The 20,465-nt window shown below is 39.3% G+C and overlaps 1 protein-coding gene across 4 annotated transcripts in view; it reads left to right on the top strand.

Annotated features, from left to right (window-relative positions):
• The window catches only part of furina (furin (paired basic amino acid cleaving enzyme) a), an 81,051-nt gene that overhangs the window by 1,269 nt on the left and 59,317 nt on the right, over nucleotides 1–20,465 (top strand). For 2 of the 4 annotated variants that reach the window (XM_055036376.1, XM_055036377.1), the window contains exon 2: nucleotides 6,803–7,126. In XM_055036376.1, coding sequence (XP_054892351.1) covers nucleotides 6,917–7,126 — 210 coding nt within the window. In that variant the 5' untranslated portion in view covers nucleotides 6,803–6,916. Of the gene's footprint in view, nucleotides 1–2,897; nucleotides 2,954–5,936; nucleotides 6,037–6,802; nucleotides 7,127–20,465 lie in introns of those variants that run through there. The other 2 variants (XM_055036378.1, XM_055036379.1) reach the window with 2 other exon arrangements.

The raw sequence follows: 20,465 nt of genomic DNA on the forward strand, positions 1-20,465 counted from the left end.
CCCAGAAAACATGAAGCCTCTCAGTCCAGGACAAAAACACGTCGCAGTATTTACATATAAATATGAATGAGGGATTGTTTCTGCCAGGAGCTGAACCCTTTGTCTTTGAGAGTTTTATTAACTCTTGTTATAACAAGGAGAGCGATTTCACATGAGCAGCGTTCCCACCCCAGAGCTCCGGCTGCTCGCAGGCAGCCACAAAATGTATAACTCTGCATCAGATCCACACGTCCTCCTCCCATTTTCTCAAGATGACTTTCACATTCGAGCAGCCAAAGTGAGACTCGGGAGTTGCAGCAATTTGTTGATGCCTGTCAGACACGTTGCTCTATTTTGCCTGCTGATTATTACGCATCACGTATTGAAAGTACTGACAAGCAACAGGAAAAATAATCAATTGGATTTTGGTGCTCTGAGTTATAATAGTGCTATCTCTATCATTTTTTTTGAAGTATTTTAATGTGTAGCTTTAAGCAAAATAAATAAAAAAGGATAGCTTTTTTTTAAGTGTGTATTGATCAGATTTAGTTTTGTCTGTTTTCCTCTCTACATATTTTAAAAAACTTGCTAAGTAGCTGTGCTGTCTGCTCCGGTAGTCAGCCGGCTCACATAGCTCAATAACTGTGGTTTTAAAACTGAGTTACTATTATTCTTTCGTTTAAACACCATGACTGTTGTTGTGCTTCCAAATTTGTCCTTGTTATACGCAAGGAAAACATGTGGGAGGCTTGAGTTTTCGTTTCCAACATTTAATTTTTTTTATATCAGATTGAAATTATAAAAATATTTTAAACTTTTTTTAGACAGCAGACAGTCTTTATTGGTATCTCCCGTAAAGACTGTTGCAGTTGTTTAAAAATGAGGTTCAGTCTGAAATGTTGGTGCTGTTTTACCGTCTAGTTCTTCTCCTCATATCTTCAGGTCTTGTTGCGCTCGCAGTCAGCATTCCCCAAGCCCCTGCAGCCTCTCCGTTTAAAAGGAATCCCATCGAAAATGCGTCTTTATCGTCGTCTTTAATCAGGCTGCGTGTTTGACAAAAAGGAGTAGAGCTGCTGTTACCCTTCTTAGAAATGATGTGACTGCTGCAGATGACGTCTCTGTCCTCCGGGGACTTTCTCCGACAAAGATACAAACAAGCCTCTTCTTCTGGGCTGTTCTCCTGTCACTTCTGATAACGCCTTTCTGGAAGTCATTTGGTTCCAGACCTGCTGCCTTCCAGCGTCGAAAAGCTGTTTATGTCTTATCCCGGTCGAGCTTTTCTGACGCAGTCTGAGAACGATTGCTTAGCGACGGTGATCTTCAGGTTCAGAATCCGGTTTATTGTTAGGCAGGTAGTTTATAAAGTTACATGTCGAGACTTCCAAAGGTCAAGATAATTTTTTTGTGAGACCACGGAGAAAAAGTTGAGTTTTCTAAGCCATGAGGAACAGTCCTGTCCTTTCCTTTCCTGCTGCTGTGGACTGCTGGTCAGCTGCACACTTAGCCTTTACTCATATAAAATATAAATTTGGTTGTTTAAAATTATTTGCAGTACAAAAGAAAAAAATGATGAAGTGGAAATCAAGAGCCATCCATCCTTCTTATTTAGGAAACTTCGTTTTAAAATTACATTTACTTTATTCCATGCATTTCCCTAAAATGTACGTTATAAAAAATATAACTGAAGCTGTGCCACAGTAGGAAAGCATGCAATTGAGATGCAACTATAAAAAATAGCTGTATTGACACGAGTTGCAACCAAGCCACTGTTTCTTCACTTGTCATATTCTTTGCCATCGTTGCAGAGGAAGAGAAAGAAAATCCTCAGTCTGCTCTGCTGTAGCGGCAGGAAGTTCCCTCCGAGTAAACCGATGCATTTATTGGACTTCAAGTCATTAACCTGCTCTTTTACATTTTCGGTTTTGCACATATTGTGCTTATGATAGTTATTCAATAAATTATGCGGCTTTAATAATGACTAGTATTTTTTTTAAGCGCAGACTCATTTTAGCGGCAGTGATATCAGTCAATCCTTTCTGTTTTAATGAAATTAGTGAGATCATGCTGTGTGATTTCTTTAAAATGTTTGTGTGCTTTCCGTGATACCAAGGGGTTTTTTTTTTTTCAACTATAATTGAAACTGGAAGCTGGATTTTTACGTTTAATTGGAACTAATTAAGGATTTTTTCAGATAATATGAGCTCCTCTCGTTACGTAACACCTGCAGTGCTAATTATAAAGTGACTTGCCGTGAATGAATAAATTGCTCATTTGTATGTTGGTCCAATAAACAAACCACAAATTTTGCATAGGCTAATATGCGCTGTCCTTGTTATATTCATTCATGTATTATATTCATAATTCAGCCCTTGGCTACACTCGCAGCGTATTATCTCTAAAACACTCTGGAGAGTTTTTGACTGCAGAGAACGTAGTTCATGTGTGTCTCAGTGAGCGGGCCGACAGTAATTGCGGACTTAGAATAACTTGTTAAAGGTCATGTTGGCTCAACCCGCTGGAGTTTGTTTCTGTTTTTTTTTCAAATTTCATCAGAACATAAACAATAAACCAATGAGGTGTAAAAACTGCTTCCTTACCAAAACTGTCCTGATGAGATCGGTAATGAGGTCACCGTTATCTGCTGGGGTTTAATGATTCTTGGCTAATTATAATATAGTTTCAGCGCATTGTCAGACTCTGACCTGCACTGTAATTTACTTTAGGGAGCTTAAAGACGCTAAACGCGGCGAATGTTGACCCCTTCTAGCGTCTCTTGCAGGAGTTTGGCGGTCTGTTGGCTGTGGCGTGTGCGGCATTTTAGGCTGACGTTCAGGAAACTGAGTGGTTAGCTGCTCTGATGAGGTCACAGGCTTCTGCAGTTAAATGTCAGCGTGTGTCTGAAAATCAAACAAAAGCCCGGAGAACATTGACACTCTGTTTGCTTGTTGCTTCAAAGGACAGAGGACAAAACTGAGTGAGTTGTACACGCAGACTTTTGGATAGGTTTCTCTCTTTGGAACCTGATGTTGGTAAAGATTTGATTTATATATCTTTGATATAGTGTAATTTGATGTGTTTTTTTTTTTTTTCTGTTGGCTCAACGTGACATAGGTTGATTTGCCTCTGTTGTCAAGCTATTTATAGAATAAAATGTAGGCATTTATAAAGCCTGACTTGGAAAAGCAGCCTGTCTTTCCGGGACAGAAACAGGTTGACCTGTTTGACTGGTACTTGCCTCATAATCCACTGAAGAAAATTTACATTACAGTTTAAGACACCATCTTCTCACTTGACTAATGGACATCTCAGGATGTCTTCATCTCTATATTTTGGTCATAAAATGGTTTCAAATGTCATTTTAGTGCTTTGAGTCCAACCCAAGTTATCAGGATTTCTCTTTGTCGCAACATTGCGCACCAACACAGACAAACAAAATGTCACTGGCTGGGAAGGTCTGCTCTGATCCATGGAAAAGTAAAAGAGCAGATGTTTTAGCTGGTGTGTTATCTGTGCCAGCCAAGGAGTTGGCCAGATCAGCTGTTTCCACAATGTGTGTTAACACTTGGAAATGTTTGTTGGCCCTGTGTAGCAAGCACAAGATGAGCCACATGCTAACGTTAAGTCATTTTATAAGAATTGATGGGTGTAGTAACTTTTTTTGTCTTTCAAGTAGGCAAATGTGTTGTTATGATGCTGATCCCACCGTCAATTTCTGGATTGTTTCTGAATAAACAATTGTCAGTTATTTGCTTAATATTAGTGATGCACCGATTAACCAGTCAGAAATCTGAATAAGCTGATTTTTCAACTGATCGACGCTGGTAAATGAGAGGCAAATCAGATACCGAAAAATGTAAATATTCTTGTTTGTTTGAATGCGTCAAAACTAATTAGCCCCACCATTCGTACTTCTATACACTTTTATTTAGTTTGATTAAAATAACTTACCTGTTGCGAATGTGAGTTTCATAAATGGGGATGATGTTGAAATTTCTATATAATCCTTAAGGGAGAAAATCAGAATCAGTCCTATCCTCAATCAGTGAGTCAGACCTCAAAAAAAAAAAAAAAAAAAAAAATTCTGGTTCAATCTGCCCTTGAAAATGTATTGCATTTGGTTTTGGGGATGTGAAGCGATCACTTTTTATTGTGATTACCCCTACACTGAAATGCTCCTGTGTTTTTAATTTGAAATAACAGGTTTTTATAAGAGGAATGAGAAAAATGAGCCTCCGCTGCATCTAAACGCATTATTCTTTCATTGCCACGTATCATCATGGGAAATCTTCAGGAGCTTGTTTGTCCTTCCCGAGGCTAACACAATGGCTTACATGGGAGAAGTGACTATATTGCTTATAACACCTGAGTAAAAAAAAAAAAAGAAATAGGTGAGAGCAGTGGCTCCACCATAGACACCACTGGAGATCTCGTACAACTGCACGGAGAGGGAACCGCACAATAGGAGCATTGTGCTCAGTGAGGTCTAGTTCATTCGGTGGCACAGCAGTTAGCATGAGGGATAATGGTCTGAACAGACAATAAAGCTGACCCCACAGCGTTACTGCAGAAGTGTGTCAGCAAGCAATTAAACAACAAGCTAAGATTTGTGTCTGGGTACAAACCTGGCAGCAGAAACCTAAAATGAGAAATTGGGTTTTCCATCTTTGTTTATTGTGGGAGGCTATCTTGCAGCCTGCTACAAAAAAAAAAAGGAAAAAAAAAAAAAAGTGGAAGCACTAAAAATTTCTACTTTGTGAAAAAAAATTCTCTCCACTGCTTTTTATGTGCTGTCCTTGGCTGCAGCCTTTTCAGTAGCTGCCACTGCTGCCTGAGGCGTTCACCCTCGAGAGGCTACTTCACGTCCTACTGAAACGGACTCTGTTGTTATCCCTCAGCATCCAGGGTGTGGTCCTGCTTTCCAACCACAGTCCTCCACCTCTGCTGCCAACTCGGTCTACCTAAGCATTTTTCTTTTGCAACCTTCGTTGACAGTCATGTCCCGTGGGAGTTTGGAGGCCTAAATTTGCTGCCGTGTGCCTGACCACAATACCAGGTCCTCTCCAGACATCCCGCTCACTGCGTCATGCCGGATTGTTAAATGCCTGTTCTTAGCTGGGATGCGCAAACCTGCTGTTTGGGAGCTCTAGTTTGTTTTCCTTGTTGGTTGATCAAAAACAAATAAGTAAATACTGTAAGTTATGTGATTCGTTTAACATCTGGTGTGTCCTAAGTACATTTACATATATTTAGCATTTAAAATGTGTTTTTTCTCTCATAAAATTATACCCAGGCCACTTTGTGATCCTAAATTCTATATTTGTCAAACGTTTTCTAACTGGTTATGTCACGTTTTATTCGACGTAACCTAAAATGAGAAATTGGTGCATGTGATAGACCCAGGATTTTGGACCACATGAAAGGCTGGGATCAAATATAAGCAACAGACAAAAGAAGCATGTGACTGCTGCTCTATTTTACAATTGCACGCTTTGTCCATTCTTTGGAGTTTTAGTTTTCTGCTTTATCTCAGCAGAACAGCATTTCTTAAAAGCTAACTTCCTTGAAACCCTAGTTTCTGTTCTTCAAAATAAAAGTTATCCCCCAGCAGTGTTTACTAGCAAAATTACAGCAGAAAACCTTGATGGAGGAAATCCTATTTTGTCTATTCTGATAGCACAACTCCCTATGGAGGGCCAAAAATAAATAAATAAATTCTTCATTAAGGCATTAGTTAAATGTACCATAAATTATATATTTAAATAGATAAACATAAATGATGTGGACAACTGATGTATTATTATTAAAATGTAGACTTATAACAGCTGATGCAAATTATTAATTAAATGTATTTAATTACTTCTAGTTTCTTGTTCTGAGGCGTCACCAGGACAAGTTGAGGGGTGGAGCTCTGGGCGGGGCTTACATGGATCTGTTGAACTCAACTAGTACAGCCTGATTTTTGTGGCAGCCTTTGTAACAAGTTAGACAGATTTTACAATTAGCAGACAGCATGAAAGCAGGAGATTATCATCCAGACTACGTGGCTGACAGATCTGTGTAAGCATAAGCTTGTGTTTGAATGATTTAATGGTAATTAATAAATGAAATGTTTATTAAAAACATTTTAAGCATTTTCACGTTGTATTTAATTAATAATTTAATGATGCATTTATAAGATTTTGTTCCTTGTGGCCTTCCATACATAGCATCTGTATTGGTGTCCGTAAATACAACTTGGTGCATGCAACATGTCGTGTGTGTTGCATGCGATGTTGCGTGCAACACACACAACACTGGAGTGACCATTGAAGTCCAGGTCACGTCAGGATTGCAAGCTGGTTGCATTGCAGTCTGATGGCAGCTGCATTAAAATGATAACATAAAGAGCACAAAAAAAAAAGATGTATCGGCATAAAAACTTGTGATGTGAACAGTTGAGACAGTTTGTCTTCTACTTTAATCTAGCTTAATGTTTTCTTTTTGCGCAAAAATAAATGAAATACCAAAAGATACAAGGTAGCAAAGTTTTCTAAATTAAAATGTTAACAAACATGGTAAGTGCTTTGCAACCAAAAAAAAAGAAAAGAACATAATTTTTTATCTTTGCCGGAACCTGCAAAGATAAAAAAAAAAAAAAAAAAACTCAGGGAAGAGATGTGATTTTTATCTTTTGTCTTGTTCTTCTATTTTCTTCCTCCTATATTTTTGTTAACATGGGGTGATAAATCTTTGTTCATACTGGATTCAGTCCAGCTTGCTGTTTTGAACTTGTACATTGGTTTTAATGCTTCATGGTGTCCCATCTTCTTTTGTTTCTCTCCAGGTGAGCTGCGACTCTCGCTGCCTTCGACTCCCTGTGCATCTGCATGTGCTGTAAGCAGCCCCAGCCTGTTGGAGAGCTGCTTCGGTCCGTGACTGTCCTGCTTTAGGAGAACCCATGGCTTCTGGGCCTCCATTTCCCTCCATAGGCCGCAGGCTCAGGCTGCTGCAGCTGCTAATCGGGGCTGTGTTTGTGCTCCTGGTGTCCGGGTTTGGATCGGCTCTGGGTCACAAGGTCTACACCAACACATGGGCGGTCCACATACCCGGCGGTCCGGAAGAAGCTGACCAAATTGCCAAGAAACATGGCTTCATAAACCATGGACATGTAAGTTGTTTAGGCTGTTGTTAGTGTAGTTCTTTAGATGATGCCGGGTTATGTTCCACTGGGTCGTTGTTAGTCGAGGTTACCAAGGCCAGGTTTTGACTATGCAAATAGGAGACGGCTGAAACCTGAAGCTGTTGCACACAGTGGCCATTATATTGTAGCTCATACCTGCCTTTATTTTCTATTAGGATTCTCCAAAAAGCCCTTGCATGCTCTTTCAACCCCTCTTCGAAATATTTATAGATAATTTTTCATTATTTATGCTCATTTTTTTCATGGGAGGACAGAAAAGTAACAGTATGCCTTTCTATTTTTACTCAGATTTCCTTCCACACACAGAAACCTTGACATGTTCAAAGAGTAAAAAAAACTCCCTTTTGTGTTTGCAATGAAACCGCCTTGTATTGACGTTTTTGTGCAGGTGCTTCATTGTTGTGCAAAGGATATCTTTTACAGGTGTGTCAGTGATCTTTCTTTTCTGGGGTTAACTTGACAGGGTTTTTCTTCTAATGCATTCAGTTCACAAGAACAGGTGTTGTCCTGGGTTGTTGCTTGAAGCTTTTGAATGTGAAAAATGCTTCCAGGTGAACAGGTTAGATGAGAAGTCTAAGAGTACAGTGTGTCTTTATGTAAATCTGAAAGCTGACCTGGAAAGTGCTTTCAGATTTAGAATAAAAAGAAAAGAAAAATCACTGGAAATAAAACACACCTTTTGTCGCACATGGATGTTTCAGATCACGAAACAAATTTTAATCATCTGGCTTACAAAAGTGGGAATGAGTGAATGAATTCCGGTCCGCACTTCTTCAGAATTGTTGTTTTAAGAAGTGGCATTTAAGGTCGTACTGCAACACCTCAATCAAACTTAAGTGGAAACTTTTACTAGACAGCTCTAAAAGCTTAGTTTTTTTGGAACCACTAAAGGTTCTGTATGTATCTTTTATAAACAAATGTGTCTTCATATGTGTTGAAACTGTCCATGTTCTGATAGTCTGGTATGTGGAAAAAATCAAGCCCTTCTCCTCCTTTGTGTGTTCCTACAGCCATCTGCAGAAACACACCACTCCCGATTAGAAACAACCAATCAGAAACAGGAGGAAGGATTTGAGTTTTTTGAAAATTAGGGGCATGGTGTGTTCAGTTAAATTGAACTAAATACTTATGGTACAGTGATTAACCTCCGTTGCTTCATGATTTTACAAACAATTAGTCACAATTTCTTAGATGGCAGGTAGATTTGTTTCCCCCTTTATTAGTGAATTGTTTGTTGTATTGATTTGTAATATCTTTATTTGGTCTTTGAGCTGAAACATCTAACTGATGCAGAAGATTTCTGTAAGTGTGCTAAAGAGGTGTAGTTCAATCGACTATTTGCCCTTGTGCAAAACATAAAAAAAGCCTTTACGTAAAAAAGGCTTTTTCTTTTTTTTTTCTTTGTATGCTTTTGAGACCTTTCTCAAAATGACTATGACTAATTTAGCCAGCTGAGCTAAAACAACTCGAATCTTTTCTTACATGCGTCACTGTAAGACGCATGTAAGACGCATTTTCCTTCTTTATGACTTTCTGCTTGGCTCCATTGGAAGCCGATCAGCTGGGAGCTTCTCCCTTAAAAACAAACACTGAAGCAAATTAGTGTCGCCTTCAGGCAGATGTTGCCGGACATGTTTGTTTTTTATTCAGATTTCTTTTTTCTTAGGAACTGCGGAGCATCAAATTCATGACGGTGCTTAAATGTCCAGCAGATATTTTACTTGTATAAGTAGATGTCATCATTCTTGATGTAGATTCTAGTTAAGACTGCAGCTTAATAACGCAGTTTAATCCTCATTTCCACTTGGTCTCTTAAATACTTACGAATGGATTTGATTTGTTTTCTGCTGTTTGCACAAAGCAGTCTTTATATGTTAGAGCTCAGTCTAAGTTTGAGCTTTTTGCAATTGAAAACCAGAGAACGAGCAGCTCTTCATCCAGATGTTTAAAGTCCACCATGTCTCTGCTCTAATAGGCAGCACTGTCCTGCACTGCACAATATGGCCTTACTGGTCACATGGGAAAATGTTAATTGTGTTCTGTATCATAGCACGAACACTAATGAGCAATCCTACGCACTTAAATCCTTTAAGTATGTATTTGCTGCGGAAAGCGGGGGAACATAAACAAGGCAACTACACCTGGGTGCTCAGAAAACGGCTCCCTGCAGAAGAGTCCCTGTGTGCGCTTGGTCGGACTCAGCAGCTTGCTTCAGATAATTTTTGATATTCTGAAAGCTAGAAGTTGGGCCTTTATGTCTGAGCTGAGCTGGACTGATAAGCAGCTCTTGACGAGGCTGTTTTTGCTTAATAACGCTGCATTAACAAGGATATCGAGAAGGACGCTGAGTAAAGACTTGAACAGCCAATGAAGTGAAAACAGATGTGATCTCTCCCAGTTATTCTTTCTCCATGACTTTGATCTCTTACCTTGCATGCATCTTTTTAAATGTTGGCTAATTAAACCCAGTTAGCACCAATCACCCTGTTTAATAAAACAAACAAAAAAACCCTGCCACGTCTTGTTGAATCATTGAAGCCATCTTGTGCTGCGGATGACCTTTATTATGTTTAACCTCATATGCATGTGACTCATTCTTACCTCATAAAAAAGTAAAGTCGAAGTATCAAAGAGTTTAGCAGAGGAACACTTACTCCTTACTAGAAGAACTAGATGTGAACGGTATTCCCTGTTTAAAATGATTTGCAGAATGAAAATTTAATGAGCAACAAACAATAAAACATGAGGATTAATCTGGTTCTGCTGATGCCACAAAGTAAAGATGGAGTTTATGTTCGCTGGGATTCAACGGCGAAGCTGTGCGTAAACTGCCAATCGTGCAACACAGAGCAGTTAAAGATGCCACCTTGGGCATTATAAAGCTTATGAGCATTTCCTCCCTTTATGCTGTATGGACCAAACAATTATAAGATGATAAATTAATTAATTATGAGGGTGGTTGCTAGATGAACAATATTTCAGGAGATTTACCTTTTCAGTTTGGACAGGTACCGTTCAGCCTGGGCATGGTATACATGTCCATTAGCTTTGAAAGGCGAGCTTGATAATCATAATGACTTCAATAAAGATGCTCTGATGCGCTGCACTGGCTTGATGGCATAGCGTTTTTGTTCATTGATTAAAATGAAGCCATTAGTTTAGAAATGGGAACAAACAAATCTGTGAAGGTTTTTTGCCCCACAGCTGATTAGAAATGAAAGTTGCTGCGTATGTGTGTGAGTGTGTGAGACGGACTGTAGCATATGTGAGCTGTGATGTTTCTCCTCTGGTTTGTGTTGGCATTAGACAGGAGGCCTGCATGATGGGATCAAAGACCAGCTGGACAGGTGTTTTCATTCCACCTTCTCTCACTCTGTTTACAATATGGCATCTGTAAGTCTTCTACCCTAAAGACATGGATTATTTATTGCTGTCTGCCGTCATTCATGTCCACACAAAAGACACATTTCTGCAAATATAGCCTTTGCTAGGAACAAATCCTACACAACAAAATTTCTTGTGAAAATACCAGCTGTATTTTCTTAGATGCTCTTGGATGCAGTTACAATTTCTTTTCAAAGCCAGTTTTGGTTTTACTTAGGCTTTGCTGTAACACATTTTAAGCTACTTTTAGCATCCTATGCTAGCAATTAGCCTGGTTATCACGGCTAGCAATACTCAAACTTTGTCTTCATCAGCCTGCGTAAAGCTTCACCTTGTCTCTGAGATTTCTGAAAAGTGTCAAAATATTTCCAAATCGGCACCTTCCACACCAGATAGATGCTAAAAACAATTGTGCTGCACTCTGGTTAGGCTTTCTGTCATCTTCTGAAAGTCTAGCTCTCTCTTACAGCCTGAAGGAACATGTGTCAACGCAGTATGGAAACATGGCTTTGTACGTCTATGTGCTTCTCTGACTTAATTTCAGATAATCTCAGCATTCACACCCATCAGCTCAACATAGTAGAGTTTTGTCTGTTTACTGATAAAAAAAAAACAACAAAAAAAGCTGATTTTTTATTTTTTTTATTCTCCTTTTTGGGACAACAAAAAGTTCAAGGCTGATTGATGGAAGAAAACAAATTACAAATGGAAGCTGAAATGTTACTTTTTTTTATTTTTATTTTTATTTTTTATTTTCATATATTTGATAAGATGTTTAGTAATCCTGTGGCTATTTGTTGTTGCATTTATTGTCATGTAATGGGCTGACATAAGCATTTTTAACTTGGATGTCTTTTATGTATACATTTACGAATAGAACATTTTTTTATTTTAAAAATATGCAGTCAAAAATTACAAAACTTTTCCATAATTGAAATTCTGTAAGGTTGGCAAAAGGGACATTTTTCTGTAGTAAATAAAATAGTGAATTCCTCCTGTTATGTCACATCTGTGTAAGTTTAAGATTTCATTAAGATCCAAATTAATAGTACAACAAAGGTTTAAAATTGCTGTTGGACTATATCAGTAAGTGTAAATGTGGGGGCAGAAAGCAGGGAATGATGGGAATGTTTGCTTGATCAGGATCTACGACTTGCTTCCCTTCACGTTTCTCTTGACTGGCGTAATGGATCTGTCCTTATCATTGGCACAGTTGTTGAGGTCAAAATACATTCGAACTCCATTTTGTTTTTCTGTCCCTTCTAATCGATAAAGCTGAGCTGGCTGGTGCGAGTGGGTTGTTTGATGGTGTAGAAACGCCAAAGCCCTGTTGACTGATGGGAGTTTGTTATAGAAATTTCTGACCCAGAAGTGCACTAACTGTCAGGATTAAGGTGCTGCCTCGTTGCTCTGTCATTTGTCATTCTCTAAACTTTATAAGTCATCCACTTTTTTTTTTTAATTATTATTTTTTTCTCTAGTACATTTTTAAAATTGTTGATGTCAAAAAATGATGAAATGTATTTGAAAATACCTGATGTTTTTAGAAGTAAACGGCTACGATCACCAAGTGATTAGACTTTTTGCTGCGAAGGCGGTTTTAGATTAGAGTGCTATTCAAAACAAGGCAAATAATTAAAACCAAGTTAAAGTCATACAATTAAGAAATGGCTGACTCACACTGCAGTAAACCGGCTTTAGCAACAATCCTGCATCTGCTGATAGTTATTTTGCATTTTAAAGACCCTCTTTTTGCTCACATCATCAAACTTGCGCTGCAGTTAAAGCAGAACCTGAAATTGTGGCGCTGTTCCCAGTCCGATTGCGCTCCCATTAGGGAGGTATTTAAATAAATAGTGAAATGGGATTTGAAGGAAGCCATTACTGGTAAGACGGAGGTCAGTAATGAGGACTGACACAAGCGAATGAATGCCGAGGATCATTAGGAGCGCGATCTTCAGCATAGACAGGATCAAATGTTACGAGATCAAAGGAATGATTTAAAAATGAATAAACTGCAGGCAGCACTGCAACAAAAGAACTCCTTTTCCATTTGATCAGCTTGGCTGCTGGCAAAGCTGCTGCTATTGCTGTTTGAGGGACTGAAACATTGTCTTTTTGTGACCTTAGGATTTTACCATCTTTCTCATCTTCCATGTGGCACATCAAAGTTCTTTTCCTGAAGATGAATCCTTAAACCTTCACTCTTTGTAGCTGTACCTCAGAGTGAGTTATTAATTTCACTTTCATCAATGTCTTTCTTTTAGTTATCCGCTGTAGAGTCTCAGAAAGCTGGGCCATCCTGGTTATAATGATCGGCATGTGCGAGTGCCGCTCAATGATTGACGGAAGCCTCATTTTCCCAGAAGCTCATGTTTTTTTTTGTTTCCTGCTTCCTCCTGTTGCAGCATGAACCAGGTGCTCTTTTTAAGAAGGCAGCTGGGTTTTCAGAATGCAAAACCAAGATTCAGGTTTTTCTGGGAAGATAGATTTGATTATTTATGACAGATTTTTATTTTTGTTTTATTTTAAAAACGGCAATTTTTTAAATATTTGCTTCATGTAAAAAAAAAAAAAAAAAAAAAAAAAAAGCATTCCAAAAAAGCATTCCTTAGCAGCATTTCTCAGAAGTCCTTCATGTGATTGACTTCTGATGGTGGCAGTGGATAATAACCTGTATTCATAGCTGATCTATTTAGAGCGCAGCATCCTACCCCGGGCTTTGCCTGTAAGGGAGGATTGTGTTTGGGAAACTGTACCCTCACTGTACTCCATGGCACCATCTGGGCCAGTTTCTAACTAAAAGTACTCGCTTCCTCTTTCCTTATGAAGTGGTGGAAGCATATATATATATATATATATATATTTTTTTTTGATGGTCATTAATATTCTGTAACACAAGATTAAAGAACCGCGCAGAAGGAGCGAACACCATCCAAGTTCTGATGAAGGATATGAGGTCCGTGCTATCAGTAAGTCATGACACAGCACTGCACTTAAGGGCAGCCTCTTTGAGAACTTCTCTTTTATCTAAACCACCGTTCTCTAGGCTGGAAAAGATACACTACAACTTCTAATCTTTCCACTTCTGATATTTCCCTGTAATTTTAACAGCTTGTTCAAAGTACATCCCTTCCTCCCCGGGGCTTCGCAAGGATATTGCAACATATTTCACCAAAGAATTTAATTCTGCCACAATTCATGCTTCATTGTGGCTGTATTTGCATGCAGCCACGATATATAAAAAGCCATAAGCCCTTTGTGCAATGTGAACAAGTTGATTTCACAGAGATTTTCACTCTGCATCTTATTGACACCCTAACAGGATTTTATGATAATGTTGCTCTAAGTCGGATGAAATTTTAGTGCAACTTGAACCATTTTTTTTCTATCTATGCGAGGCGTGGAGCTTTGAGAGTCACAAGTATTCAGCAGATGTGTTCAGTGTGACCGTGATGGTTGATAATGACCCATACAATGTAAAAACTTCATTAGATCAGACAGAATGAAGCTTAAATTGAGTGGAAATCGCAACGATTGTAGACATGAAACTCCTTCGCAGTGCGTTATATTTGGTAATAGATATTATGAAAGACTGAGAGGTGTTACAGTCGATGTTTGTTTAGTCATTGATTTGCCTGACAAGTTTTTCCCAACCTTCTTACAGCTGAGAAAAGTATTCTCTTACCTGAATATTGACTCAGACGTTGCTCAAAGGAGTCAAAACAAATTTCTCAAATTGGTTTGCTGCCATGTAGCAATGTGGTATTTAGGTTACTTTATGCACAGACGTTTCAATTAAGCAATTAACCAACCTACAATTAGCTTTATAGTGTTGTAAGATGTTTTAATGAGTTAAGACATGTCTGGTTATTGTTTTTAGAAGCTTACTGTTGTGCAATCAGCTGTTTTAGGAATTGCTAATGCAGATCATCGGCAGCATCCTGATCCTGTGCGAACATGTTTGTCACAGAGATTGAATAGTTAACTGACTTGGTGATCAGTTAATTGTTAACTAGAGTTTATAGACTCAGACAGGCCATTTGCTGAAAGAACAACACACAGAGCATTATTTTGGTCAAATCCATTTTGTATTTGGTATGGGAAAAAACATTTCTGTGTCTGTAAATGTATTCTGTCCAGAACTAAAGTGGTATAGTTTTAACTTCTCCTGGTTTAAATTATGAGAAAATACAACAAAAAGAATCTCTTTGATGCTTTTTGTTATTCAGTTATTACTCAGTAAATACAAATAAAAAAAAAATCAGCACATCAGCTCCACAGTATATTGCAAGTTGAGCAGGATGGACTGAGCTTTGATGATAGAAGTATTAATAAACCAGATGCATTCTTTGCTACAAATTATGAAACATACACTAAAGAAATGCTATATCACTGCATTTTAATAGTAAATTAAAAAAATAAATGTTTAAGAAAGGAATCAAATTATTATAATCTTCTTATGAATGTCTAATATTGTTTAAAAATAGCTCAAGTGGTAAAATGAAAAATCAGTAGAATTTGGCAATCTTTTAAAATACAATTAATTGTAGAATAATTGATTACGAAAATAGTAATTAGTTGGAGCCCGACAAAGTTTAGGATAAAGGTTTACCTGTGCAACACGTTAACTGAGAAAAAACCCTGAAGGTTCTTATGTCGCATTCATGTTAAAGGCGTGTGTCTGTAACTCAGACACATGGTTGTCTTGCGTTTAGAAACTTGTGGGTTTGACTTCAGCTTCTTCCTGTCACATGCTGAGTTGGCGCTCGGGAAAGAGTTGAACCTAAGTTATCTGCTGATCTGTGTCTCCGTGAATGAGTGAGTGAAAATGTCTGCACTGTGAAGCCAGACTAGAAAAGTGCTAAAAATAAATCAGTTCTGCTATCATTAACCAGAAACGCTTCCTGTTTTTTTTATTTTTTATTTTTTATGATGTTATGAGTCTCTTCTGTGATGTAGTCCAGTGTTTGAATGATAATACAAGAGGAGTTGCGCCACATAGAGAGGGATTTAATATTTCATGTGAGTGGCAGAGTGGGTGACCTGTTCACTTCGGCTAATGTTCTTTGACGAAGTCGTCCGGGGTTCAATTCCCGACCTCGGGGCCTTTGCTGCACGTCTTCCCCTCTCTTCCCTCTGCTCCTCTCCAGAATGAAACACTGCAAATAAAAATTCATTCTCATTTTGCTTTCAGATCATTCCATTGTTGTCTGTCAATCTTTCACAGCTTTTTTTTTTTTTTATTCTTTTTCTTCCGCTGACTGACCTCAGTGCTGCTGGATAAATGATTTAAAAGTAGCGGGGGGCTTCTCCGCTGCATTGCAACCCAGTGGAGCCTCGTGAACTGAATTCATCTGCTGGATCGCGTCTCGCAAAGTCAGCTTCAGTATGATGAAAAATGTTGTGCCGTTTCAGCGTCTCATCGAATCTACATTAAGTTTTTTGAATATTTTAAGAGAAACGAATCAGCTTGTTGAACAGTTCTGTTGGAAGGAGCAGAGCAGTTTGTTGTGCTTGAATTATTTGCGCTTAATGTTACCTGTGGAAACTGATAACTCTTCTGCCATTAAACTTGTGGGCTCGTTTAATTGTGCTGACTTCCAAATACCTTAATTTAGATGCTCTGCTAAACTAGAGGCTGCACAGCCAGATAAGGCCTGAATTATTTTTGACCCATCAATCTGCTGAAACTTCATGGCAACCTGCAAGTACTCTGAAGTAGAAAACATGGGAAATTAGGAAGTTGAGCATCCATAATTGGACTCCAGAGACATGAAATAATTAACTGTGGGGCGGGAGGAGGTCAGAGATATTTGGTGGGAAATCTTTTAGCAGGACGTGACGATGATTGGAGAAGAAGGGAGCACGCTGGGCGCTGATTGGAGCTTCTCGGCATGGCTCGTACCGTCCTACGTGGGTGGTTCCTCTTTTTGTGATCATTATTGCCAAACACAGGCCCGTCTGAGAAAACAAGACTCAGCGCCTTCATTAAACCCCGTCAGTCGAGTCCACACCTCCCTGCTTTTCCTCATTGTCTCTCCCTAACAATGCTTGAACGTTTCAGCGTGCTCTGCAGCACGGTGTGAAATTAACTCTGAACTTCTCACAGAAACAGTGAGAATAATTGTTTCCTTCATCAGCAGCGTTCAAATGAGTCAGCGAGTTTACTTTGGGGGGGGGGGAGAAGCAGGTGCGTCACTAAGAGCATTCAGGTTGAGAAACCATGAATTAATGTGGAAAAATTCCTTTCGTAAATGAGTGTTACGTGAAATGTTTTGGCTAATATTTGTCAATAGGGCGCGACTCTAATTAAATCCTGCAGGCGTGTACAGTCAGAAAAAAAAAAAAGACAGTTATATACTGGCAAGGCACAGTCCATTTAATAAATGTGGCCTGATGATATAAAATTGGCCCTAAACACAAACATCCCTATATCATACTGAAGGTGATAAATGTCCCACCGCCACACATTAAACTCCTCCTTGAATAACAGAGCAGTGTGGACAGTGAGCGTTTGGTTATTTTCTTTCCTCTTTTTGTTTTCCTTTTGCTGACCAGATCCAGCTGCTGTTAAAGCATCAATCATGCTATTCATTACGGATACGTTATGACGCCCCAAAGGCCCCTCTGGGGTCCTCGAGTCAAACACTGCAACACACACAGATTGCCACTTCTAAATATTTGATTACGTTTAAGCATGTTTTTTAAGCTGGTTTGTTTTTGCCGTATCTTCATTAATCTTTAACGCAGCACTCTGTGCTGTGACTCTGTCGTACTTCAGCTGAAGGGTGTGCAGCGTAGCGCCGATATTGTAGCGCCCATAGAGACCCGTAGAGAAGATGCTGCTTTGAAGTTCAGTAATGAATGCGTCCAAATCGGTGTGTGCTGTCAGAGTTGTTGGATTTGGGCCCTCGTTGGGTGCAGATGGGCTTTTTTTATCCAGGGAGCAGAGTATTGTTACCAAAGCTGGGCTGGTTCGTCAGTGACAGAACGGTGCCTCTGCGTTCCGTACTTGCTGCTGTCAATAAGAAAGCCTCCTTTTATCTGGGGCGCCGCTCTGTTGTTCATCAAGTGCCCCTAGTTCTCACTTCGTCTTAGCACAGCTGCTCCTCTTTGGACAGTAATGAACTTCACAGTTGACTCATCTTCAGCTAAAGACCTCGGTGGCAAAAGGACAAAGTTGCCAGCCAAAAGTGATTATCCAAAACACCAAAATAAAAATACTGACTCACTGCCTGTATTCATGTTGCAGTAGAAACAGTGCCAGAGGAAAAAAAAAATCTGTAATTATTTTTCAGCTGATGAGATATTGCACTCTTTTTTCCATAGATAGATTGATGCAATAGGCAGGTAAAATACTGAAAAATCAAACAGAAGCAGCATTCAGTTTCTATGCTCCTCTGATCTGGAATAAACTGATGGAGAACTGAAAAACTTCTGAAACTCTGAGTTCCTTTAGATCAAGGCTAAAAACCTCCCTGCCTTTGTGGAAAACTGATCAACATGTTTGAGGTATTTGCTTCATAATTTTGATGATAAAATTTGACATGTAACATTTAGGCCTTGTTATATAATTGATGAGAGTTTCTATGATGTAAGGCGCTTTGAACAACCTTGTTCCTCAAATGTGCAACACAAACTTGACTTGAGTTGACTTGAAGCAGCATGCGCTTTCATATGGGACATAAAACTACATTCTCGAGAAACCTAATGCACATTTTTTCCCCCTCATGTCGTCGTTAGGAAACAGAAGTTGGAATCAGCAGCTCAGAATGCAAAGAGAAGCTGAAAATCCGTGTCTGTCTGAAAAGCACTGGTCTGTTTTATCTCTACTAAATATAAAAGGAAATGTGTTTGCTGCAGTTTCCACAGTGAACAACAAATAGCTACTGGTCTGCTCATAAATTTTCATGAGCTAATCCCAGATGAGGATGATTCAGTAACACTCCAGATGTTGATGCTTACGGTTACAAATTGCCTCTTTCTTTCCAGCCTCCAATGTTGCTTTTGTTATAATAATTGAACTAATTACGTAGCAGCATTGCTTTAGAAATTACGGCTGAAGATGTCTCAGTTTCTCACGTATCAGGATAGACATTTTTAAATAGATGCAGCTACATCTAATGGTGTGTGACTGAACTCTGCTGCCATGTGTAGAGCTGCACAATGTTTCTCTGTCCAGAATTTTTTTTTAAAGAAGTGTTATAAAAAAATAAAAATACTATTTGGTCAAATGATCCCACAGATGATGAGGGAGAATGCTGTTATCTTCTAAAGGACTAAAATAACAGAAATCCATTTCTAGAAGCACTTCTGTAGGTGGTTCAAAAAAAAAAGAAGAAAAAAACTTAATCTAAAGACAAAGATGAAAAGAAAAATAGCAGCCTGGTCAGTGGGAGGCAATCTCTTGCCTGAAGCAAAGCGGTGAACCACCCATATTGCCAGGGGTCCTGGGAACCGCAGCAGTTAGGACCCAGCACCGCTCAGTCGTTATTCTGCTCTCCCACAGCGGAGCGATGGGGGCTGGGACGGAGCCCAACCACACGCAGGTCACAGAGGCTGTAACGAGAGCCAGATGTGCAGGACAGACATGAAAACACTTGGGCAGGAACCTCTTTACCTTTTTAAGTATGAGCACACACACATGTGCGCACATGTGCTCTCTCGTGGGAGATGAAGCATTTGAAGAATGTTAGGACAGTAATGGAAATTTTTTTTTTTTTTTTATCACTTTGGGAGTTTACGCTTTTGACAGCTCGTAGATGAGACGATTAGCAGATTTAATCAAAAAGAAAAACAAGAACGCTGACAGCTTATGAAAATACTCATTAGTTTAAACCCCCGGAGTATGAAAGTGTTCAAAGTAGGCAGATTCATATGATTCCTATTTACTCTGAATCTGGGTTGGGGGTTGAACACACCCCTTCAGGGAAGGAAATTACTTCATGGCGTCGTTAAACGAAGTACTTACCCAGCTGTTGCAAGATAAGCCTGCTGTAGGTCCAGGTGTGAGCATGTTTGTGACTTAAAAAAACACACAAGCGTTCTTGTGCAATGATTACACAAAACCTCATGAATAATAATTTAATTTCATAAGAAAGCATGAATCTGTCTTGTTTCATCAGCTGAGTTGGAGAGAGCTGCCACAGATTGATAAAAGTCGCTGGTTTCGGCTGGCGTCTCATCTCATGGAGCCCTCGATGAGGACAGGGCTCTCTGCTGTATCAGGCCGTGGCATCCTTCATCAGTACAGGGCCCCGCGACCCGGCCTTGCCTCCTCATGTTTGTTGATGTGGCACGTATGCAAGCTGACCCGGAAGGCGGGGCAGCTGTCTGCGGTAACAAGTTGGAAAGCACAAAGAGCCAGATCGCAGATAAGCCCCTTTTAACAATGAAAACAAGGAGGTGAATGTAAAGCAGCCTTTAACTAGCCTAATGGAGGCAGGACTGGGGGAGGAATGTGCCCGCTGGGTGGAGCTTCGTTTAGTTTTTCCTTTTACGTGAGGAGTTTCGCCGGGGTTAGAGCAGTTTGAGCTGTTTGGATGCGCTGCGGTGAAACAGAGATGCAGGTTTTAGGTTTCAGATCAGATATCGTTTTCATTGTCAGTTTCACAGAGCTGCTAGTTTCTGTCTGCATAAAAGAAACGATGATGAAACCAGTTAGTATTTGATTTTCCTTCTGTGCACTGTTGATAAAAAAGACTGTTTTTTCCCCCCACCTTGTTAAGTCATTTGTAATTGCAATGTTACCCGTCTCGTCTCTCTGTTAACTTTCTCTGTTTTGGCTCCGTGACTAGATGCCAGTAATTTAACTCCAGTTTATTTCCTCCAGCACCTTGTCAAAATAACAAGAAAAACTGATCTGTTTGAGCTGCTCTTTCAATTTGTTTTCCACACTCCTCAGTCACGAGGCTGTTCC

The sequence above is a fragment of the Poeciliopsis prolifica genome, unplaced genomic scaffold (genome assembly GCF_027474105.1).
Source record: "Poeciliopsis prolifica strain line A6 unplaced genomic scaffold, Auburn_PproV2 SCAFFOLD011, whole genome shotgun sequence".
NCBI classification, from domain to species: domain Eukaryota; kingdom Metazoa; phylum Chordata; class Actinopteri; order Cyprinodontiformes; family Poeciliidae; genus Poeciliopsis; species Poeciliopsis prolifica.